This window comes from Rhinolophus ferrumequinum, chromosome 7 (genome assembly GCF_004115265.2).
Source record: "Rhinolophus ferrumequinum isolate MPI-CBG mRhiFer1 chromosome 7, mRhiFer1_v1.p, whole genome shotgun sequence".
NCBI lineage: Eukaryota > Metazoa > Chordata > Mammalia > Chiroptera > Rhinolophidae > Rhinolophus > Rhinolophus ferrumequinum.
The window spans coordinates 30,985,127-31,010,115 of record NC_046290.1 but is presented as its reverse complement, the minus strand read 5'-3'; the positions used below and the strand labels follow the sequence as shown (position 1 = coordinate 31,010,115).

Here is a 24,989-nt window from a genome sequence, read left to right as displayed (position 1 = left end):
TTCCCCCCTTTTTTTGCTAGCCTAGCCACGGCAGTTATATTCATGGCCAATGGCTCACTGGTTACAGCTGACGGCCAACTAGCCACAGCCGATGGCCATTTGATCACAGTTGATGGCCATTTACTACCTGAGCCAGCACCTTTCTATGTGAGGCCGAGAGCCTGGAAACTGCTTTTTGGGGCTCTGTCCCCACACTTTGCCTGCAAATTTTTCAAATTATATTTCTTAATTTGTTCATTCAAAAATATTCTCTGCTAACTTACTCAGGGTGCTGGAGGATAGCAAAGAAATAATATAAGCACCGTTTTTTGTTTGCTTATTTGTTTGTTTTTTGTTTTTTCCTCTGGAAGATCTTCCAGTGTAGTGGAAGAAATGAGTCAAGCCTGGTGCGATTACCTACAGCAGAATGTGATGGAACCCACATAAAATGTTCAAGTTAATGGCTATGAGATGGCACGGAAGAAAGAGGTTGCATCTGGACATGAGCTTCAGAGAGGAGATAGGATTTCCTTTGAGATTTTTAAGAAAAGGGGATAAAGCCAACTGATCTGACAATGGGAATGGGTAGGGTAATTTGAATTAAAGAGAAATAGGATGAAGAAAGAATCAACAGAATCCAAGGTTTAGTGGATTCAGGGGTAAATGAGGATGCCGGTTTGACTAAAAATAAAAGATGTGAAATGAGGATTTCCAGTCAATCCATGGCAGAGTACGTAAACACTGTGCTCACCTCCTCCCAGGACCACATCAATTACAACTAAGCCACAGAACAACCATTATTGAGAATTGCCTGAAGTCTAGCTGAACCGAAGCCTTGTAACTATGGACTTACAGAAGAAGCCACCTTGAGACTGGTAGAAGGAGCAGAGACACAGAACAGGCTGGTCCCACACCAGTGTGCGACCATTAAAAATCAGGAGGGGTATCTCAGTTGCAGAGGTCCTCCTCTGAGGAGCGAGGGGTCCAAGCCCCTCCCCAGCCCAGGGTTTCAGTGCCAGGGAGAGATGTCTCCCATAACTCTGGCTATGAAAACCAGCAGAGATTGTGGCTGAATGAGATGGAGGGCAGCTGGAGTCCCAGCTCCTCTTAAAGGGGTGGCGCATGAACTTACTTGTTGACGGGCTCACTCGCTCTGAGCTCCAGTGCTGCCAGCAACTCAAAAGGTGCCAGGAACATGCACTGGGGAACTGAATTGTCTTGTTTCAGGTTGAATTCTGGAGGGGCAGCTTTCTCCCAGAAGGTGGAGCTGGTGGAAGCCGTTGTTTCTTTGTTGAGCCCTCCCATTCCCTGCTCGCAGACACAGGCAGACGCCATATTGGAGTCTCCATCAAACTGTCTATCACCTTTCATCTGCCCCAACCTAGTGATTCCCTGAGGCCACGCCCCCACCCAACTTTCGGGCACACCCAAGACAGTGGCTTTTTCACACAAATGGCCTGCCTTGGCTCATGCTGCGGACTTCCCTAAAATCTCTCAAAAGTTCACAGAACCCAAATAATCATCATCTGGCTTCGCATGTCCCATACCTCTGGTTGAGCATCCTTAAGCCTGGCATTAGTGATAGCCAGCCTTGGTTCCAGACTTGGCCTCCAAGCACAGCACAGGTGGTGGCCATTTCTGGATTGTTTTGTGGTTCATGTAGGGTAGCCATGAGCATGTAGAGAACACCTATCACAGAAATTGGTACATACCATGGACTGAAAAAAAGTGTTTTGAATACATAAATAAAAATTTTAGAGCTGGCAAATATTGTAGCAGTCCAGGGAAGCAGAGATATTTGGATGGAGACTTGACAGTTCTTGAAGACTGAGTGGATGTAGCGGACAAGAGAAATGTTTTTCAAGCTCATGACTTAGGGAATGGAGGTGCCTTGAGCAGAAGAGTAAAGGGGTCAGTAAGCCATGAGCACTGCTATTTCAATGGGAAAATGTGCTGGTACACTCTTCCAAACCTTCATTCTTAGAATTATGCAAGTCGAAATAGCATTTCTGATCCCTGTAAACAGATGCCAATCAGAAAATATTACAAAGCACAGTCAATATGTTTATGAAATGTTTGCTTACACATATTTTAAAAACTTCTGTATATTAAAAAGTGAACCATACACTTGTCAGATGCATTTTGAATGTCTATAGGCAACTTAATACCTTGCCTCATGTCCGATGTATGACCAGTCCCTTTCACCCTCAACATATTGAGGAAACTCCCATAATGAGGATGGAAAGAATGTGAATCTATTATTCATGAAATTGTTATATTGTATAGCTAAATGGTGACTCTGCCCTCTGATTTTCCCCAAATCATCCTGGTTGAGTAGCAGAAGTGGCAAAGGAATGAAAGGGGTGGAGAGAGACTGTGGTCACCTTCAGTCCAAAGTGGTTGGACTCACTTTGTCATTTTCTTCAATCATACTATTAGAAATTTAAAATGTGATTTAATGACACGATTTTTAAAAAATTAAACACAATGTTTAACAAATTAAATTCATGAAATTAAGCGTAATATGAGCAAAGAGAGACTACTGGTGGTGAGAGGTAAAGTGTAATGTTCAGGAATGCAATTGTTTACACAAAGAGCCCCAGAAATAGTGGTAACTGTAAGTCAGTGCTGTAAGAGAACAACAAAGTATTGCAAGAATTTGGAGCAGAAAGACATCTTTTATGGCTGGGTGCTCTACACCATATTCATGTACTTGAGGGTACACGAGCTTGGCCTTGAATTATGGATAGATTTGCAATAGGCAGAAACTCAAGGAAAAACATTCCAAATAATAAATTGCAGAAAGCTGTACTGCTCCATGGCTGCTGTATATTGAACTAGAAAATTGACTATGCTGCAAGCCTACTACTATTAAGAAACGTATATCCCAGCAGTTAACCAAGAAATACATAAAGAATAGAAATGTTCCCAATTACACACTGCAAAAATTAAGTTAGATGTCACAGAGTAGTAGGTGTAATAAAATTCAGGTTCGTTACAATTTATTCTGTGTTAGAATGCAATTCCTTTGGAAGGAAATTTATTTCCCCACTGACTTATAATTATAGATGCACTTAATTCCATCAATGACGTATTTTTATTGGTAATGAATATTAGTACTTTAGCTTAAGTATCTTCTGCCATGTATGTCAAATAGTTAATGACCTGTACATGAACTCTTAAATATGCTAAAGAAGCTCATTATTTAAGGTAATTATTTAGCAAAGCAATGATCCTTTGGTTATGCAAATCACTGACATTAAATTATAAAATTTTAAGTATCCAGTGACCTTCCAATCCAGGTATTGCTTGATCCAAAATTAAGAGATGAATAACGGGAAGATTAAAATATATTCTTGAAGAGTGACAGAGTAGATGATACCAACGTCTAAGGATTCTACATTTCCTGCAGGTAATGGAGGTGGAGCAGCAGCCGATGGTAACGATGATGATGATGATGATAGCAACTTTGGCTTGTTATAATTCCTCCTGTTGGGTAGTAGTTTAGATTTACAACTACATTATGTACCATTTAGACATACTCTAAAGATTTTTGGCTTTAATGTCCCTTAATTTGAAGACCATCTTCATCAGATAGACATTTGTAATTCACTTTTGTGTGCCGACTAAGTGCCATACATTTACTGGGTACTGGAAATAATCTGTGTCTGGTGGTATAGAGGACGGGTGATGGGGGAAGCAAAGCAAATCAGGAAGCCTTTTCACTGTGTGCTAAGTGAAATAGATGAGCTATGGTCAGATACTCAGCGAAGATTTAGAACCATCTGGTCCAGACTGGGAGTACGTGGGAAGCTTTTGAAAGAAGTGAAAACAGATGGAGGTCCAAAAGGAGTCAAAATTGGAGATGGGAAGTGAGACTTAGGGAGAGGAAAAGCTAGTGACAGGTGAGTGGCCACTGGACTGTTCCCTGGACTGTGAATAATTCACTGTGGCTCTAATGCTGAGCATAAGGATTGCAGTGGTGGTGGTGAAAAATGAGGCTGGAGAGGGCCAAGAGGGAAGCAGCAGCCAAGAATTATTATACTACTTTGCTGAGTGATAAATTGGGAGACATTGAAGGATTTTAAGTAAGGGGTTTACAAAATCAGATTTGCATTTTAGAAAGATCACTTTAGCTTTAGCATTACGAAAGGGGGGTCACGCCAGTTGTGATATTAAAAATGTTTAGTAGTCTATTTAGCAGAGACCAATGTGTAGGAAGGCCTGTGTGTGCTGAGTTACCCCTTCAGTTGCTGCAATGTGGCACTAGAAGCAGTGTTTACTTACTTCCAGAAGTATTCAGTATCTTAACAATCATAAGGCTGTACTCACATGCTAACTGACTGTCTCTTCTGAGTAGAGGGCACCGGAATCAGTCAAGAGCCATTGGAACATACTGATATAACCCATATAAAAGGTAACAAAGGAAGTCACAGGAGAGATCAAGAAAGTTTAATATACTCAAGACACCTACAAAGAGGAATTAAAATGGATTGGCTATTGATTGGTGGAGATTGAGTGAAAGGGAGGGGAATAGGGGATGACTGGTGTCCTGGCTTGAGTAAACAGGTGGATGGTGTGGTTATTCATTGGTCCATTGAGAGGAGCGCAAGAGGACAGAGTGGCAGGGGTGGGGACCTTGATTAAGCTTATTTGAGGTATCATTGGAACACTGAGGAAGGGATGTGTTTGGCATATTTGATCATAAAAACTTGACCCTTGGGAGAGAAAGGAACAAGAACTACAGGTTTAGGAGTCATCACACTACAGGTGGGAGTTGGGGCCCTTCATGATGGGCAGTGTCTTCCAAGTATGTAGAGTGAGATGCCACCGTGCCGGGTGATGGGTCTGAAGTGTTCCCCAGCCCACACACACACACACACACACACACACACACACACACACACACTCAAATTTGACAATTTGATGTATCTGGGAAATGGTTAAGGGACATAAAAACAGACTTACTAAACTGCTGGAGCCATTTGCTTACAGATCTCAGTATTTAGGAAGCCTGGTTTTACAGGTGAAGGGTGAGGTGTGTTTGCACCCCTTGTGCTCCAGACTATCCCCCCTCTACACTCCCCTTCACATGGCTGAGTATGTGCTTTCAGGCTTCTTGGGAGAGAAGCAGCATTACCAGGCCGCTGTCTTTAGTCCTTTTCTCTTTCCTGAATACAAAATGGAATAGAAGAATCTTGATTGATCTCCAATAAAGTCCAGGGTAAAATTATTTCCAATTTATTAAGTTATCCCTAACATACAAACTGGATCTCGTTTCCTGATTTACTGCTTTTCCCTAAATCTTCTCTTTTATTCATTCTTTTCCCCAGTTCTTCCTCTCTAGGGCTTCGTACCTGTCAGAATTACGAAAACCAATTTCTAACATTTCTTGCGTTGGATGGCTCTCAGAAATCCTTTTGAATACAGCTGCCAGCATGCTTCCAAAACTTCACTTTCATGATGCCACTCACCCAAGGGCTGACGCCAATTACATTAAGTGCAGACTTCTTTCCTTCCAGGCTCTGTAGTATAAAATCACACCCAGCCCATGCAATGGTATTTAAACAATTCCCTGATGGAGTGCTTCAAGGCAATCAGACCTAACTCTTCGTTGCTCTTCCCACTAGTCTGCTATAATTCTTACGTTTGGCACTGTGTGTTGCCAAGCTGGGATCTCAGCAATAATAAACACGGTTTACGAAAAAGAGCAGAGACGAGACTCAGAACCCCTGACCCTAGGTTGGAAGCTTAGTGACACCTTTGGTAACCTACTTAACTTTGCTTTGATATCTAACACGTTTCACAGAGTTATTTTGAAGGGAAAATGGGACGGTCTACACAAAGTGCTTTCTAAATTATAAAGTGCTACATAAAGCAAACCCTGTTAATCAAAATTTTCTCTTATCTGAAATTCAAGAATACGTAATTTTTAAAATATGTATTATATATTTGATACCTTTGAAATTTTCAGTCTTCTTAGATACAAGTTACAAGTCATTAGTATTTGAAATAATTAAAAAGAGGGACCTGGAATTTGGGAACAGAAATAGAGGCCAAATAAATACTCAAGAAATTCTAAAGGCTTTCCAAAAGGGTAGCCTACTGAACTTTTAAGTTCTAAAAAATTTAGCACATGGACACTTCCATGAGGAATGTAGGTAAATGTCAAAGGGAATGACAGCTCCAGAAGTCAGTACGATTGAACCATAAAGTGAAAAAGATATCATTGAAATTTGATAGAGGAATCAAAACTAAAAATTTAGAAAACTAAGTGCTTTCTAATATATGCATTACCTACAACAAAGCAAAAGCAGATGTATAAGCGAGTCATGGTAACTTTGTTGCAAAAAGATTATGAAAAGTGGTGAATAGGTAAACAGAAATTAGTAATGCACTACTCGTTAGCATGAATTTAAGGATTCAAAATGTCATTTGGATGGCAGTCTTTATGTTAATGAATGCAAAAGTATTTGAGTTTTTGCACGTCCACCCAAAATCCTTGCATCTGTAAACCTCCTTTCCTTCATATGCCAAATTTCCTTCCATCTGTTTCACAGCCCTTATCCTCAGGTTGGGAAAGGCCTGTTGGACATTAATGACCCCCCATGGTATTTCCCCCATTGGTATGACGTAGATGCCCTGTTCCTTCCCTCAGTGTAGCTTGCATTTTTGGTCTTTTCCATTTTACTTTGTTGGCTTTGTGTAATTCATGATTTCCAAATGTGTTTATGTTCTTTTCCCAAATAGACTGAAAGCTCTTTAAGGCTAACACAAAATCTAATACTCTCTATTCCTTACACTGACTGTCAAGATGCACACTAGATTCTTAAGTAAATTCTAGAGTAATTGAAATCAAGTCTAATAAACAGAAGATCGCAATCTATGGTTTCTCAGCTGTAAATGCAACATGAGTAACAATTATTTTATTTATTATGAGAATATAAACTTAGCTCCTCATAAATATTTACTATCAATATGTTTAGAGAAACTTGTTATTGGATTGTCTTATTCAATGAGATGTATTTTATAAAAAGTGGTGCTTTAAAATCAGTTCCTAATTTAATGATCAAGTCAGACAGAAACGCTTAGAAAATTCAGGACCGTTCATTTAAAGTGCTCTTTCTGATATTACACCTAGGCATTTATACATATAAAATGTACAAATATCTATTGTTTCAATCCTGTATTTCTTGACAAGCTTTGAAATTAAAATAGTACTCACATGACCAATTAAATCTATCCCAACTATTTGGGGAATACTTTAATGAAGATGTTTTTCTTTTATTCCCTCCTATTTTAAAGTATCTTATAAGTGAAAAGGGCAATATCATTTTTAGAGTTTGTTGAGAACTTCAAATATCTAGTCCCCAGAAGCAAGATTCATCATGAGGAGCATCTAAGCCTAACCAAGTTTTCAAAATAGTGCCCACATATACCATACTTGTTGAACAAATTCAGATTTATTGAAAGTAAACATTTACATTGGCTACAATTTTAGAACTATTACAAAGCTGGATAAAAGAGGCTTAAGTAGCAATAGAAAGCAAGTGCAATAAAAAGTGAATAGAGAAAATATTTGGCCTTAGTGATCTCTTGGCAGTATTTACATTATGTACATATTGTTAAATATTTATAATAACTCTAAGGCACCAAAGGCTAAATAGCAGGTTGCAGTACTATTTTGTGCACAAAAGTCAAAAAATTTATTGTAAAGAAGGCTGTATAGTTAAGGAAACATAGGCATATCTTAATGTTTACATAAAGGAGTGGCTGCATATTTTAAAATCTCAAATGATACATTAAATATTGGGCAGATTAAAGAAATTATTTTCAGAACATTAAATTATGTTGACTATGTAAATAAGCACTATTTTTTACTGACTTGCTGGTAAATGTGTAATGTAATCTATTCTTCAACACAGCCTTTTCACACTCATGGATATGTTTTGTCTAAAAACTACTTGAAATTCTCTTGACCTACAAAAACTTATCCTAATATATCATAGTGTATACAAAATCCCCAAGAAAAACTTACTGGGTAATAATATACATCAAATTTATATATAATCTGACAAAAATTTAGCAGGCATTCAATGCCAAAATACTTGAATATTCAGTCTGCCATTCTGGCATAGTAGTTGGGTATTTTAATCCTTTATATCAATCTGTTCAGGGTGGGTCATAGTTTGTGACTTTAGGTGCATGGACATAAAATTGGCTTATGTAGAAAACCAGTATTAAAGGGAACTAATTATTTTCAAAGTTTGCAACTTGAAACCCTTTCACATAACTCATTAGGTGTTAACTATGTCATTCAGTACCAGTGATTGAAATATCCATATTACTGCACTGTCAAGAGGTAACTGACAATACCTGTGTCCAGCACGGTCTTGACTGTTGAATTATTTGATGACTTCTATTTGTCAATTTTGTTGCTTATACTGGAAACTCAATGTACCTTAACAAACAGTCTATCATTTGTCTTGAGGTAGTGTTACAATGAAGAATTCAGCAAGACAATAGGATAACATCATAGTATTTTAAAAATGTGCTTCAAGTGCCACCACGAGTTCCATACATTTAGACAGTAGATGGTCCAAAGTTGAGTGGCCCTTCTAACATACTAAATTACTATTTTATGAAGTCATCCAGTCTTTAACAAGGATGAATTTTTCCTTAGAATTTTCTGAAACCCCATGCCCTAAGGCAAGTTATGGTATTATGATATAAAGTACTGCTAAAATACTTTTAATGATATTAAAGATTCATAGATTTGCATGTTAAAGGTTTCCTTTCTTTTAACAAAGGGGAGAAAATATTGAAAATTTCTGAACTTTTCAGAGCATTCAGAGCATTAACAATAGTTTGGGTTGGTTTCTTATATCACATAGTATTTGATAGCAAGTTTAAGGGCTTACTGTCTTACGTTTAAATTTTACACTCTTATATTAAAAATTAAAATTTAAAAACCACCTTCAAATCCAACATATGACTGAGATTTGCTGAGCAATAAAAATAAAAATCATTTCAACATAATTCAATCTAAGTTACCACAAAAGTACCTCACCATAATGTATTCTATAGCATTAGCTTATAAATATATTATTACTTTTTTCTCTGTTCAAATGGTCAATTATTTTTTTCTTTTTTAATACAGTGGACAATGAAAGAGGACAAATTATTCATAGTGAAATGTTTACAAAGTCAGTAAAACTGGAAAAATTAGAACTAATAAATTAAGGTTATTCTTCCCCTACCTACTTCAAGAATAAAAATAAATGATTGCCTTTATTCAGTGGGTTACTATTAAGTAGTATAGGCTACACAATTAATATAACTATTACAAAGCAACAGTGAACAGACTTCAAATGATTGTATAAATACAATATCACATGTTTGGAATCATCAAATAAGTCAATAGATAATATCTTAATGGGGCGACTGAATCAAGGCATGATAATGTTTAAACTTCTAAATTTTAAGGATTTGCTTGGATTTTGAAAGCATGGTATTCATTTACTGATGGTATGTATTAAGATTAGATTCTTTAGAAATAAAAGTAAGCATCAGTATATTGTATTATTCCCAATATCAATTGTTAAATTAAAAGACTGGCTCTTAGATTACTTGCTTACCAACGCTCTGGCAATTTTTTGAAACAAAATCTGTCATTCTGCATTGCAATAGCATTCCATTATCATTAGAAGACATCTTATTTTATCATAAAAGATATCTATTATCTGTAATATTTAGTAGGCATTACAACTATCAACTACTTTTCTTGCTCTGATGAATCGAATTTTATTCATAAATTGGCAGAAGTTTACATTATGCCAGTTTCTCCTCACCTAAATAGTCTCCCCTTGAGTCACTGAAGTTACCCTTCGGTTCAGATCTTAATAGTGTACTCCTTACAGATCACTCTACTGTTAAGTAAAGCCTTAATAGATTGGGTCAGTGGCTTTAAAATTATGCTTGGAGGCATTACAAAGAGTTTTTGGGGTGCCTCAGTGGTCCTAGTGGCCAAACATGTGGGGTTCCAAGACCTCAATTTCCCAATCTTGCTATTACAACTTCATATTTATATAATACACAGAATGTCTCACAAAATTAATTTGAAAAAATAATTTTGTTGCTTAAAAAGCTTTTCAAAACAAAGAGATTTGGGTGACTTAAGCGAGTAGTCCTCTTGTCCTACATCAAGTCTTCAAATATCTGGTCACATAACACTCGAGAAGGTACTGTATCTTGGACCTATCATGCCAATATATCCCTCAGTCTCACTTTTGAATTCAGAGGCACAAGTCACAACAGATCAATGTTTTAAGTGGCTCCTATCACAATGATTTATAATATCCCAACCATTTCAAGTCTCTTTTTGCAGAAATCAATTATTTACAATATAAGAAAACAAATGATGAGTACTTTCTAAATAGCAACCCTTAACAATGTGTATGACCTTTTCTTCGCACCTCCTACGTCAAAGAAAATAAATACAGATTTACATTATACTTGTAAATGACTATACATGTTATTTTTTTTCTTTCTAAATAAATTAGAATCAGATATAAACCTTGATTCAGGGGTTGAATAGAGTGGCAGACTCGTTAATTAAATTGCTCTCATGGATGGCCTTATTCCAAAGACATCATGTAGGAAAATTAAACACTGTCAACTAAAACTTGTAATGAATAAGAACTTTAGGACCCAAAGAAATAGAAAGGATGTTGACGAGTACCTGACTCTTAAAAGGAGAATGATGAGAGCTGGTGTTACTGTTCTCTAGAAACTTATTTATGTTCTTTTAATGTAAAAGAAACTTCAAAGTTTGGCTTCTTTCTCAATATGAAAAAAAATACGCAGAGGTATTAGATGAAAAAATATAAAAATGCTGGTGTGGTAAAAATAAAAATTTTAAATGCTTCACTGTAGGATATAAAAAAATATATACTTTTGTTCAAATTCTGAGGCCTTTCTTTTAAACATATGATCATTTGAATGTAGATTTAGTCCACCAGCACCTATGTTCCCCAAATTATGACTTCTGGATAACATTATAAAAGAACTGAATTTTAACTGAAGGGAAAATTCTTTAATAGGAAAATTGTTTGCAAATATTTCAGTGAATGAATAATGGTACATTTGACTCATATCTTGGTTTATGTCCAGATTCACTGCTTACTGAATATTATTTTCTTTTCATTGAATGAGAATAGAATCATGGAGCTGTGCCATCTCTGTTGTCAAAACACATATGTGTATATATACACATATATGCACAATCGCATTTTGATGCATGACTCTGTGGATGTGTATATTACAAACTTTTGGGCAAAGCATTGCATCTAAGACCTAATTGTTTTTGTGTAAGGAAAAATAACAGGAGAATAGGAAACATTCTTCTTCAAACATTTGAATGTTCATACTACTAATTATATAGCACAACAGAATGTGCAAACATTATACTTATTGCAAAGTATCTTATAGATATAGATGTCATTATAAAATGTTCTCAATTCTATTTTGGTAAGCTAAAGTGTCGGTATACAATACCAAATTTCCAATTAAAGAGTTTAATATAAAAATATCAGCACAAAACTGTTTTTTCAATCTGTTTATTATGTAAGCAACCCACACTTCAGTTTAAGTGCTGTTGTAATTTTATTACTAGATTCCATAACCCTACAAGTGATAAATTTTATACCATTTTAGGTATTTAACGAGATACTTAGAAATACTAAGAAAAAAAATCAGTATTCAAAGGGTTAATTTTGTTTATAATAACAATAAATTATTTTATCATCTTCTTCAGTTCAAAATCCAGCTTTGAACCCGAGGAAGGCTTTCAAATCCTGTTAATTAAATGGTGGTCCTTTAACCAGTAGCAGTTTGATTACCAATTACTCGAAGGATCTCTTTGTGAATGCCTCCTTCCTGTGTGTTAATATTTGCGTCTCCCACTTGGCCATCTTCATAGCTAAAGCACAAAACAGAAACATGAAACATTCAAAAAATTGAAAGAATCAAAAATTTTCAAAAAGCATTTACAACAGCTTAGAAATGCTATCTGATACCTAAAATAGAGCCCAAGATAATCAATAGCAGAAGACAGTTATTTCTCAGTTGCATTTAATATGTTTGCATTGCTAAACAGAGAAGAGCTTACATCACCAAACATCTGGTTATTCTCTGTCATGCCATGATTTGCCCCTTCCTTCCTTTTAAACGTTTTCATGCCCACTTAAAGCATTGCCTGAGTTGCAGGAAGCATCCCCGAGTCTTGGCCTTGTACCCATTTCCCAGAGCATTGTTATATGAAGCCCACTGTGAAAGCACATACGTACCAACATCACCCTACATCACCCTACGTCCCTTAGGTTACTCCTACTTCAATCATTTATTTTCTGTACAGTGACACTCTAAGAAGTTACTTTCTGCCACTGCTCCTTTGCCAGGCCTGTCTTCTAATTATTATTCTGTTGTAATCAGTGCTGCATTTTTATTTTCTTATCACTGGTTGCTCTATTTGGGCTGACTATAACTTATTCTTATTTATGCTGGTACTTCACATAAGAATGCAAGTATGCTAAGTTTAGCTAAGCAATAGAAGTGAAAATATCACATTAAAGGACAGCAATTACTAAGTTCTTTAGAGAGGAATAATTACATTTTAGATGATAATTCATTTCCTCAAATAAACTTTCCTGGGCAATAAAAATTTCACAAGAATGAATTTTTAAACTTCCCTGATAATATTCAGAATAGGTGATGAATTAATTTTACTTCACAAAAATGACTTCAAGACAGAAGCTTTACAGAAGTGGTAATTACTTCAAAATAGATAATCAGGGATGCAAGCACAGTCTCAAAGATTAATGTACGCCAGTCTTTTCCTCACCATACATAAATTCTCCAGAAATAGCACAATACAGGAAAATGAAACAGATGACATAAGCAATGAGAACTTAGGTCCTTACGTAATACACTGATTAAACACCTAGTGATAACTGCATTTGTATCAAGTTTAAACTCCTAAGAACTGACCTAAGGTTGCCTATCAACTTTGCTACTTCTTACCATACAACTGTGTGTGTGCGTGCGCATATATATATATATATATATATAAATAAATAAAACGCATATATATATATAAAACGCATATATATATATATATATATATATATATATACACACACACACACACACACACAAAACACTCAATGGTGAAACATTAGTGTAAAGAAAAGAATGGGATACGTGGTATACAGCCCAGTTATAAGTTTTTTCTCAGATCAAACATAAGTGCCCTGGTTAAGAACTAAAGAATCTGTAAAGTGAAATGCGTTAGAATTGTCCAAATCTAACCAGGTGCTTTGTGGCTAACTATATAAAGATATATTTTATTGGGCAAGTAAAATATATTATTGTGGTTTTTATATAAATGCTGGCTACCCACTGGACTAAGGGTAGACTAAGCGATCTATAATTCTGCACCAAGGCTGGGGTGGCAAGCTGCCTGAAAACTGGGCCCAAGGGAGATAATGCTGTTTTACCAAGTCAATCCAGCTAGTTCCCCTAGGATTTAGAATATGGACAACAAAAGAGAAAGGGAACAAAACAGACACAAAGAAAACCATTGTCCTGTGAGAGAAGTGGGAAGAATAGAAGGTCTTACAACTGTTTTGGTTCTTAATGGCTTCCCAACTTCAAATACCAGTCCATATATACTATCTCTACTCTTAATTTCTTAGTATGTCTTTGTGTTTGTTCTATTGCTATGGCATTTTGGTACAGTGAATACACCTGCCATGTCCTCTATATTTTGGACACAATGTTGAATAAGTATGTTTGGCCTAACTGACATCCAGCCTACATATTACATCTCCATTCCTTTTAATTTGAAGTTGACCTTTGATTAAGATTTGTCTGTAATACAGTATAAATTCGTATTTTTCCCTCAATCCAATGCAATCATTCTTCTCACCCTACTACTCTAGTGACAAGTACTAACAATGGTTGCCCATGGCCTCCTAGTGGATGAATTCAGGAGAATGTATCCTCTATGTCTAGCATGTGGCCCTACTTAGTCCTTTGATTATTAATTCTCAGTCTCTCTCACTGAATCCTCTTCCCTAGCCTCTCATTTCAATGCTGGTTTTATCCACAATTCACTTCTCAGTGTTCTCTCTTCTCATGATAGGTAAACTCTCAATTATTTCAGTCTTTCCTACTGTTTTAACTATCACCCACATGTTGATTCCCAAACTATATCTCCAATCCTTACAGCGTTCCCTAACTATAATTTTCACACAAAAAATTGCAAGACTGGACTTAATTTTTAACCCCGAGTCTGCTCCTTTTTACTCTATCAATGTCCCAATTTGAGTACCATCATCTACCCACTTTCCTACAAGAAAACTTCAGTCATCCTTGGCTCTTCCACATGCCTAAATCCAATAAATAATTGAGTTATCTTGCTTCCATTGCCCTAATTATTTCCAGCTGAATCTTCTCTTCATCCAATGCCATTAGCTTCCTTTAGGTCTTCATCATCATTCATCGAAATGAGTGATTTTCCAGTTGCAGATTCTGTACAACTAGCAGGTTTTGACACTAATTTAGGTTGTCCAGGCTCGCATTTGTCGATGACATTAGAATAGTACAGAGAATACTGAGTGCACCACACAAAGTAAGCACTGTTTTCCCCCAAGTCACAATGGTAAACACATCTCTTCTTACAGTGAGAAATACTACCCTAGACTACTGTAATAGCGTTATAACTCATCTCTCTGTCTCCACACTTATCCCCATCATCCCTCCGACAAGACCAGCTGGAGTGATACAAATGGCCATCATCTTACTTGCAAAACAAAATTCAGTGTCACCGGCATGGCACATGGCACACCAGGTTCCTTCATAATCCAGCCCTAAACTTCCTCCCCACGTGGGTCCCATCACTAACCCCTCACTCTATTTCCCAGTCAAATGAAAAAGTTTGGTATCCCCAAATATTACATGTTCACTGACACTTGAAAAGCTTTTGAAGTTAATGGAGAGGAGACTCCCTTCCTTTAAGTAAACTATGATAATTTAAGATAGAAAGAGCATAAGGGGAGGAGACAGCAGAGAGCAAGAGAGAGAGAGATTGAAGTCAAAAGTTATCAATCAAAATGCACATTTTCCCATTGTCCATGAAGCCTGCAAGGAAGCCCAATGGCTGTAGGTTGAAGGATAAAACCAGCCAGAGGCATTCAGATGTCTTAAACTCTGACTCGTACATAATAATAAAGGAAAAACAAACTACCATTTGATGTGGCCACCCGGTGACTTACTAGTGGATTAGGACGTTGCTTACAATATGGCATACAGAATACTTTGCAGCTATTTATTAGCACTGCAGACAAACACTACGTTGTTAATGTGAAGAAGTCCAGAAAGCAAAATTTGAAAAACAGAACAAGAAGGACATCAACAGGGAAACGATACACTTGACTGGGGTTTTAAGAAGGAAAAGTGAAACCACTGAAAAGGAGACAAAAATGACTTATGTTCCCAGGAGTAAAACTAACTAAAAAATAAATTAATTAATTCACTTTAAAAGTTATGAGACAGAAAAATAGGACAATAGATGGACTTTAACTGTCTGGAACTCTTTTGAGTATGTCAAGAAATTTCATGGATAAAAACTTTTGAATGTTTTGACAACTTTTATTCTCAAACTGATATAGCAGCTTTTTGAAGTTTTAAGATTGGCACACACAAATTTGTTTTCTGTCTCCCTAGATCTGGAAGGCAGACATGATAGCCCTGTTTTCTGTTAGGAATAGAAAGCAGAAGTTCACTGTGAACTGAATGATAAACCAGCACTTGCCAAAGTTCCTATAAGAAATCTGATGCTATTTCGTAGCCCATGTATTATTGTCTCTCCGTTAACTTAGGACATTCGGTCTTTGGTCATTGTTTTCATTCAACAATGTGTTACAAGTTTCTGCATGAGACATGAGACTCCCACACACAGACAGACCTTGCATTTTTGCCAGGGGAGATAACAGAGTTATGCAAATAACTGTGGGACAAGGCAGCCTGGGAGGTACAAAGAAAGGGCGAGCAAAATTCAGAGAAAAGACTGCTATCATGCCTGACTGGGACACCACAAAAGGCTCCAGTGAAAAGACCAAGTGGTTAAGACTCAAAAGACTGGCTAAAGGGTAAGCTGCTGAGAAAGCCAGTCATTTGGACTGACTGCTGAGTAAAGGCACAGTAGTGGGAAAAACAATCCCGTGCTTGGGTAACAATTTTATTCAGTCAGTGATTTTTACAGGTAATTGCAGTGAGGTAAACAGGCTCTATGTTGCAGAAGGCCATGTTTGTTTTTATGTGTTAAAAACTACCAGCCTGTATGAGCAAGGAATCATCAAAACTATGCTTTTGGAAAAATAATGCTGTATGAATAGTACCATCTTAAAATTTTATATGCATAAAATTGTAGGCTACACCCTAAAAGATGAACCGTAGTTAACCCCAAGTGGGGATATTATGGGTGATTTTATCCTTTTCTGCTTAGCTTTGATTTCAGTTCCAGAACATTACACAGAATATAATAATGGTAACGCTTAATAAATCTGGCATTGCACAAAACAAATTAGGAACAATGAAGAAGTTAGGAGCATGGAGAATAACTAGTCTTTTTTTTTTTTTTGGTGTACTCTGGGGGAGAGAATGATATATCCATGGAAACAAAAGTAGTGATGGGAGAAAGTGAAAAGATAAACTTGGGAGCTGATGTCCATAGTGAGGAAGAAAAAAGAAACTGAAAACTATAGCTCAGGTTTCCAGTCTCTTTGATGTGTAAAATTACTGCACAGATTCGGGAAGCTGAGACATTGGTTAGGGGAATTAGCAAGGATAAGTTCCAGTTTGTACATACTGACTTTAAGGTATTAGCAGACTTTCTGAGGGCAAATACCCAGTAAGCAGTTATAACGTGGGCATTTCATTCATTCCTGATTACGGGCCAAGCACTACGCGAGGAACACAAACACAAGCGAGCCATGTAGTCCCCAACCTCAAGAAGTACACAAAGCAGTGAAGAAGACCACGCCTAGGAGAGTAATCCAATGATAAAAGCATGTTCAGGGCATTACACAGTAACACAAAGAAGCAGCACGAAGGAGCCAAGGCAAGTTTCTGGGAGGACAGAGGACATGCAGTAAAGATTTCAAAGAGGAGTGGGAATTAGATAAATAAGTATGAGTGGAGAGAATGGAAGAGATAATCCAGGCTTAGTGGAGAAAGAAAAGAGCAAAACTATAGAAGTGTGAAAATGACAGCACACAGTTCAGGCTGCAAAGCTTAACATCTTGAGGCGAGAAATGGTGGGCGGTGCAAACGGTGGGCCCTGAGGCTGGGGATCCAATCTCCTTGACCTTCCAATGCACTGGGACTGACGGAAGAACAAAGGGCTGAATAGTTGGTTCCCTTTGTGAAGGAGTCTGGACTTCATCTTATAAGTAGTGAGCAGCTGCTAAAAGAGTTTTAAGCAGGGGGATGATGTGGCAGTTGAAATCTTGGAAAGAGATCTGGGACTGAGACAGAGAAATTGGATTTATTATAGACTGGGGATAAACCAAAGTTCCCCGATTGTATCAGCTTGATGTCACACAGCTCCACTGAGCCATGACTGATGTTCTCTGTCACCTAAATTTATAAATAAGTTGTCTTCTCACTATGTTCCCAGTCGAACACTGTTTATCTTTTGCAACATCATGATGAAAGGTATCTCTTATTTTACTCAATAGCCATCACATGGTTCTTATTTTATAAATTTTTCTTGTATCTGCCTCTTTAGATACATTTTCAAACTTTGACCTAAAACAAAAACCACATATAATCCAAGATATTTTTCTTTTTGCTTTGGTCTTTATTCATTCATTAGAAATTTATGACAAGCAACCAGGCATCAGGTTCCATGCAAGGTGCTACAGGGCACTCAGCAGAGTCAAAAAACAAGAGGAGGAGTCGGCCCTTTAGGAGCTGACAGACTGCCTGGTGGAGTCAGACACAAGGAAGAAACTAAATTTTAAATGGAAGTTCTGTAGGGAGCTCTAGGAACGCCAGGAAGAGATTAAGTTTGATTAGGGGCTTATGCGAGTGGTGGCATCTGAGCTAGACCTTGCAAGATAAAATAGACTTCGGACAGGGATTCCTGAAACCGATCTGCCTGACTCAAGAACCTGAAAATACTCTTTTCTGCAGATGTTTTATTTGGTCTTCCTGTTGTTAAATTTCTGAACTTCTTAGTATGTTTTGAGAAATAGGAGGGAGTACATATCTTAAATTTAATTAATAGACAAAATATCGAAATAATTCATCGGCAGATCTGCCTGCCCTAAATCAATGAAAAACTGGCATTAAACGTTTAGGCTGTAACATCAAATAAGCAGGCTATGCAAACCTAGTGTTTCTGAACCTCTCCTTGGTCCCAGACAGATGAGAGAGAAGACACACTCCCATCTCTTAGAGTTCTCGCTACGGCAGTGCTGGGAGACCCATGGCACTAGATACACCTATTCTGTTAACTTGCCAAATCATAAATTACCTTCTCTTGGATTTTATGATTTAACCCTACTTATGAAAAAGACCAACAGTAAGTAAGTTTCCTTCTCTGGCTCTAAAAGTCCCATTCACTGTGAAATAAACATTTTTGTTGTACTATATATGACCAAAGCACAATATGTCTGTTTGGTTTTCACATCCCCTGTTTAAGCCCAGCTTTTAGACCCTTTTAAAAAGCTGCCTTATTTCTACATATTGACCTTAAAGTCTTTGTATATACACGTCACAGGTCAGTAATGAAATCAGGCTTTAGCAACAATTACTAAAATTGCTAAAAATTCTCGATTGGCTAGAATCTGTTCATAACATCTGAATTATTATACTTTGCCTGGAGCATTTATATTTGATTAAGTTTATTCATTTTGGAATTTTCCAACAAAATTTTTTCAAACTTTAGTCTCCTTTTGTTTCTCTAAGGGATCTCGTCCTTTAAATTTTACTTTTTTTTTGATACATAGTCCGTTTCCTAAAATTTCCCAATTTTTCTGTCTGCCTTGTTATTGTTTACTTGATGGAAAAAAATGTGATTGGGCTATCAAATAACTATTTTATTATCTCCTTCACCCTAGAAATTCAAATAACATGGAAGTTACTTTAATTTTTAGTATTTTCACTTAATAAATAAAAAGGCACATTAATTTATATACTAGTCATCAGACCAAGCTTCTAACATAACATATATATGTATAAAAAATAATAGAAATTGACTTTCTGTCTGAAAATGGTATATTTTCACTTCTTTCTCATCAATTTATTCTTTACCCAGACATTACCACTCACTAGGGAGGCACGTCACTGGAACTCTTTGATTACATCTTTTATAAAGAAAGAAAATGATGGGTGTAATTAGAATGTACATTCATTAGTGAATGGATTCTCTTTTTGATGTGCTTTGAATCTTATCAATTTTCCTTAATTAGTCCCTTCTCTCCTGAGGGTGCAGAGAAAAAGGATGAACTCTCATTTGTATTTATGAAAAAATGAAAATCATTATCTTAACAGAATTCTTTCCTCTGTATCATTTCAAAAGTTATCTGAATATACTGGAAGTGTTTTCTCCTCTTTTCTTCAGATGGTCTTTCCTCAATTTTTTCTTCTTATGAAATACAGAAATAAAATCCTTCTCTCCAGTAAACAAATACATATACACACCCCACACATAACTCCCTACAAATTTATTTTACATATAACTTATGTAAAATATCGAGGAATTAATGCTTGAATGCTCACTGCCTGCTTAAATATCTAAAGTTGTTTATTATATCAGTTAATTTGAATTTTAGCAAGATGCCAAAAGGAGATTAACTGGTTAATGTCAGTTAAGGAAAGGACTTTGGAGTTGACTTTTCTGTCAAAATCTTAAGGTCACTCCATCAAATAACTTTGTGATTGGATGTGTCTTTTGGAAGGCCAATCTTCTAACACTGGATAATTGTCAAGACGATCAAAAATGAAGGGAAAAAATATTTAATGAATGCCTTTCCATGGAGACCTGCATTGCGCAAACGTAGTCCTCAAAATTATTTTAAAAGGCAGTGAGTGTGCAGACAGCTTTCAGGAGCTTCCATACCCACATGGTGCCCTTCTCTACCTTGCATTCTGCCCCTGGAGCCTGCCATGGATGGACTCCCCCAGTATGTTGCCTTGCCCTCTATTTTGGTAGGGTTTGACCAATGTGGAGTCCCAGTAGGACACTGCAATAGGTTGAGGGCGAGGTACCCTAGGTTCCAGCCCCTAGGGTGCCTCAGTAGAAGGCTGTGACTCCTTTCAAAGCCGCTGGACTAGAAAGGGCTCTCCCTACCAGGTTCTGGTAACTGCTATCTGTCTTGATCCTTTTGGACATAGGGATATATAACAGCTTTGGTGCTGCTAGATCTAGGCTGCTACATTAGACCTATGGTTTGCTATAACCACACCTTTGTAAGTAACCTACTTGTGGCTGATAGACATTACCACATTTTCTATGATTTCCTGTTGGAATTCTGGCAAATACAGGTAGATACATTATTCTACTGTATCTATTGATGGTACTGTATTGTATCTACTGATGACACTTAAGAGAGATTATGCAACTTGGCAGATGTCGCCTTACTAACAACTGGTGAGCCTGGACACAAACTGATCAAAACTGGTGCTCTTTCCATTATACTCATTGCTGTCTCGACTTTAAGAAAGAAATATATAGGGCCAGCTGGTTAGCTCAGTTGGTTAGAACACGAGCTCTGAACAACAAGGTTGCCGGTTCGATTCCCACATGGGATGGTGGGCTGTGCCCTCCCCAACTAGATTGAAAGACCAATGACTTGGAGCTAATGGGCCCTGGAGAAGCACACTGTTCTCCAATATTCCAGAAAGAAAAGAAAAGAAAAGAAAAGAAAAGAAAAGAAAAGAAAAGAAAAGAAAAAAGAAAAGAAAAGAAAAGAAAGAGATATGTATATGTCTCATATGTAATTTATGCATTAATATCCATCATATGCACATAAGATACATAGATACATAATACATAAATCTGTTACCATCAGAAATTCAGTTTTCATACCACCCACAAGAAAACCTGACAATTTGTAAAATTTTCATTGTGAATAGTCAATAAGCTAACATATCAAATGCTATGGGCCTGTGCTATGACTACAGTATATATTGAAGCACTATATATTGAATCTTGATGTAGTTAATACAAAATAATTATGTATAATTTTGACATAGCTTATAAAAAAACAAGCCAGTGCATATTTCCAGCTTCTTTTCAGAAAACAATATAAAAGTACCAGATATATTCAATTCTTCTGACGTCCTTTCTGTGACAGAACCATGGATGAGGAAGGAACAGACATAGGAAAAGGACTGGGACTCAACCAAGGATATAGGTGAAAATCAAACAGGCCTCCCACACTCATTTATTTAGGAACAAAAAATAATGCTTTTATATTTTAATGCAGCGCTTATGATACTCTGTGTCAAAAAGCATCTACATCAATATGTTGTATATTGCCAGCCTATATTATACGGAATATAGACCAACTTTCTATAGGGACAAGACCTTCTCATTATTGCTTTCTTCGTTCCCTGTCTGAATATTTTTAAATATATAAAAATAAAGAATATATGTGTACATGTATGTATGTATATATCTATATAAATATCTGTGTAATATATATGTAAACATACATATATACACATGTATACATACATATACACACACAGAGACAGATGGCTAAAGATAATTTTTTTCTTCAGCTTTTCTAAGTTAACAGCTTTTAAACATCACTGTTTTTTACAGCTTATTAAAATAAAACAAAAATATTAAATTGATGACAAATCTGTTATATATTGGCAGTTAAAGTGACCAAATAATGATGTAGTCCCTACTACCTCATTTATGGAGAAGACGGTAACACACGATTTGAGCCTTAACACTTACACAAAAAAGAATCGAGTGCAGACATGATCAGTATTTGGGACGACCCATATCTCTCCATGTTTGTGCAGGTCAGGTGAGGTGATCACTGTGAGTGGAAGATACAATTAAAGAACTGTTTTATTCTAAGTTACTATATCCCTTCTCTTTGAAATTTAAAAGCAAAAATACATGCACAAATTAACATATGAAAAATGTTTACCCTTATTATCAAGAAATGTAAATAAAAGCAATGAGATGCCATGTAACAATTTTATGTTTCCAACAGGATTAGTATAACAAAAGGAAGGTAATCACTTGTGTTTGATCAAAAGCAGATACATAGGTCCTGCCTTGGGCATTATGTAGAAAGCAATTTCACGTCCTATATAAAACTATTAAGTGTTGAAAACTTACAAGACAGTTAAAAATCCCAAGACAAGGATAAATTCTAGCCAAAGTCAGAATTTAAAGCAAGAACAAAGAAAAGTATATGATCTTGCAAACTGCCTATTAATTTTTCTTTCCCAAGTGCAGAATAGAAGAATAATTTCAGTATAGGAACAGGAAGACCTATTGGGTTATCTTCTCAGGGCTTGGTTCATCTTTGCAATTTTTCATAATATTGTACATTCAAAAATCAACTGAAAGAGGAAGATGGCATATTAACAAAAGAGACAAGCAATACTTGATCAGAAAGATATAATTACCGTTCTAAAATATCTGCCAAGAATAAAATAAAACACGGTCTGAACTCTTGCCAACTTTGCTCTTTGCTTTTAACCTTTATCATCTCTATTGTACCCGTTTTCCATTTGTGACCTTAGAGAAGGTCATAAGAAATAATGCGTTCACTATTCTAAGCATTCTGTAAATATATTCAAGTTCGTAAACACAGAGAAGTTAGGGAATTAATGACATGAGGTTTGCAAAACTTTCACCTTACCTTCACATAAGGCTATGCATTTTAAGTTACGGCTTTGCAGGAATTGGGATTGCTGTCCTTTCTTCTGTGACTAAATTCCAAAAGAATTTAAAAATTAGAGTGAAAATGAGACACTCAATTGTTCATCATTAAAAAATAACAGTCGCTAAGATAGCTCTAGATGTTTTTTTTAAAAGGCCTATCAAGACTCGCAGCAGTATCATTGAACTCTCTCTTAACGGCAAGCTATATTTGTTACATCATTTAATTTCCGTACATAATCATTATTAAATCACTCTCAAGTAAGTGAACTAAAAAAGGCTAAATTAAAGTTTAATAGCCCTACAACATAGAATTAGAACCTAAATTTATTTTTACTGGAAGCCTGAAATCTTTATTTCAAGAGAAACAAAATTCAAGTTACACAATCTTTTCAAACATTAAACTCAATTATTCCAGATGGCCTGACTACATAAAATCAACCCATTTTTATAGCATCATTAAGCCACAGAGGTATCAGAAATGCCTCATGTGGAAAATATGGGGTTTTAGATACTGGATTAGTTATATTCTTTTTTTTTAAATTTAAAGTCACATTATTCATGAGATGGATTTTTAATTTGTCCAAAATGTATGTATTTTCGGAAACAAGGGATTTGTATTTGCTCTTCTCTCTGCCTGGAATGTTCTTCCTCCCAGAGAGCCAAATAGTATCCGCACTTACCTACCATAGATCTTTATTCAAATAGAACCTTCTCAGAGCATTCTTTCCTGACTGCCTCACTTAATATTCATTCTAGTTCTATCTTTCATCCCATAGCATTCAACATCCCTTTCCTGATTTTTCTCTATGATATTTACCACCATCTAGCATTCTTTCTATGTAAATACATATTCAGCTTATTTACATCCACTCAGTAAAATGTAGGCTCCAAGAAGATTTGTCTATTTTTGATTATCACTGTAGCCCAATGTCTAAGAGAGTCTCTAACATTACAGTAGGAGCTCAATACTTGTTGAATATTTACTGAACAAAGGCATTTTGGTGATTACACTTAAGGTTGAGTTTTATTCCTTTACGCGTAATGATCCCTTATAATAATTCTGCAGACTTAAAAAGCCCAAGTATTTATTGAAATCTTGCTGGCTAATGGAGCCTGAGTTCACTTATCATATGCAGTCAGTCAAGCTGCTACAACACCTGTGACGCATTGCTGCTTTTACTGCTTGAAGCCGGCTCATCCTTGGCTGACACCTTCTGCTTCTTGTTCATCCCTGAAAACATCAGTAAAACCATAACTTAGGAACAAAGCTGTATGACGCAGCTCAAAATACAATCCATCTGCACTGCAAAGTTCCACTTTAGGCAAAGGTTGGGTCGTATCAGGCCACTGATGGTCACAGTGGGCTCTCGTGGGAGCAGGTGTGGTGCCCTCAGCACCTGGGGTGGACAGTCCTTGGGTTTCAGCAGTCTTGGTGGAGTTAGAAAGTAGAAAATCCAGTTGGTTTTTCTTTGCATTGAAACAGGGATAGAAAATTCTCTTGCATAAAATTGATACGATTAAGAAAATCCTTAAAACTTGGTTTTGAGAGGCTTTTAGACCCTTTCATTCCTACCATCTGGTTAGTAGAAAGAGAAGATAAGGGGTGGGAAATATGAACGTAAAAAAATATTTATACTGCAACTTAACTTCATGAACTGTTGACACATGATCAATTCCATATAGAATTTACTACTTCTCCCAGTAAAGAAAAATTATGTAAGTCCTTTTGTCTATGATACTCAAAATCTTAGCTTACTCTTTTAATGCTATGATTTTTTACTATGTAATTTTTTTAGACAAAACAGAACTAAAATTCCTATCTGTCTTATGAGAGTTGGTAGATTTGTACCTATAGTTTATTTGAAAATGCTCATCTACTGTTCTGAAGTGAAGAGGCTTGTTCTTGTTTTTGTTGCTGTTTCAATAGAAGGCTTAAGGAGAATGGGCAAAAAGCCTATGGACCAAATTACAAATGGTTTGGATGGAACCTTTCCCAACAGAGACGATTCTGTTCTTCACCTCCGAG

At 36.4% G+C, this 24,989-nt stretch overlaps 1 protein-coding gene across 2 annotated transcripts in view; it reads right to left on the bottom strand.

The window, feature by feature from the left end:
- Positions 1 to 11,583: 11,583 nt before the first annotated feature.
- Positions 11,584 to 24,989, bottom strand: part of PARP8 (poly(ADP-ribose) polymerase family member 8) — a 166,650-nt gene continuing 153,244 nt past the window's right edge. For both annotated transcript variants that reach the window (XM_033110741.1, XM_033110739.1), the window contains exons 24-27: positions 24,121 to 24,194; positions 22,941 to 23,010; positions 22,019 to 22,103; positions 11,584 to 11,959 (exon numbers count right to left, since the gene is read on the bottom strand). In XM_033110741.1, coding sequence (XP_032966632.1) covers positions 11,857 to 11,959; positions 22,019 to 22,103; positions 22,941 to 23,010; positions 24,121 to 24,194 — 332 coding nt within the window. In that variant the 3' untranslated portion in view covers positions 11,584 to 11,856. The remainder of the gene's footprint in view (positions 11,960 to 22,018; positions 22,104 to 22,940; positions 23,011 to 24,120; positions 24,195 to 24,989) is intronic.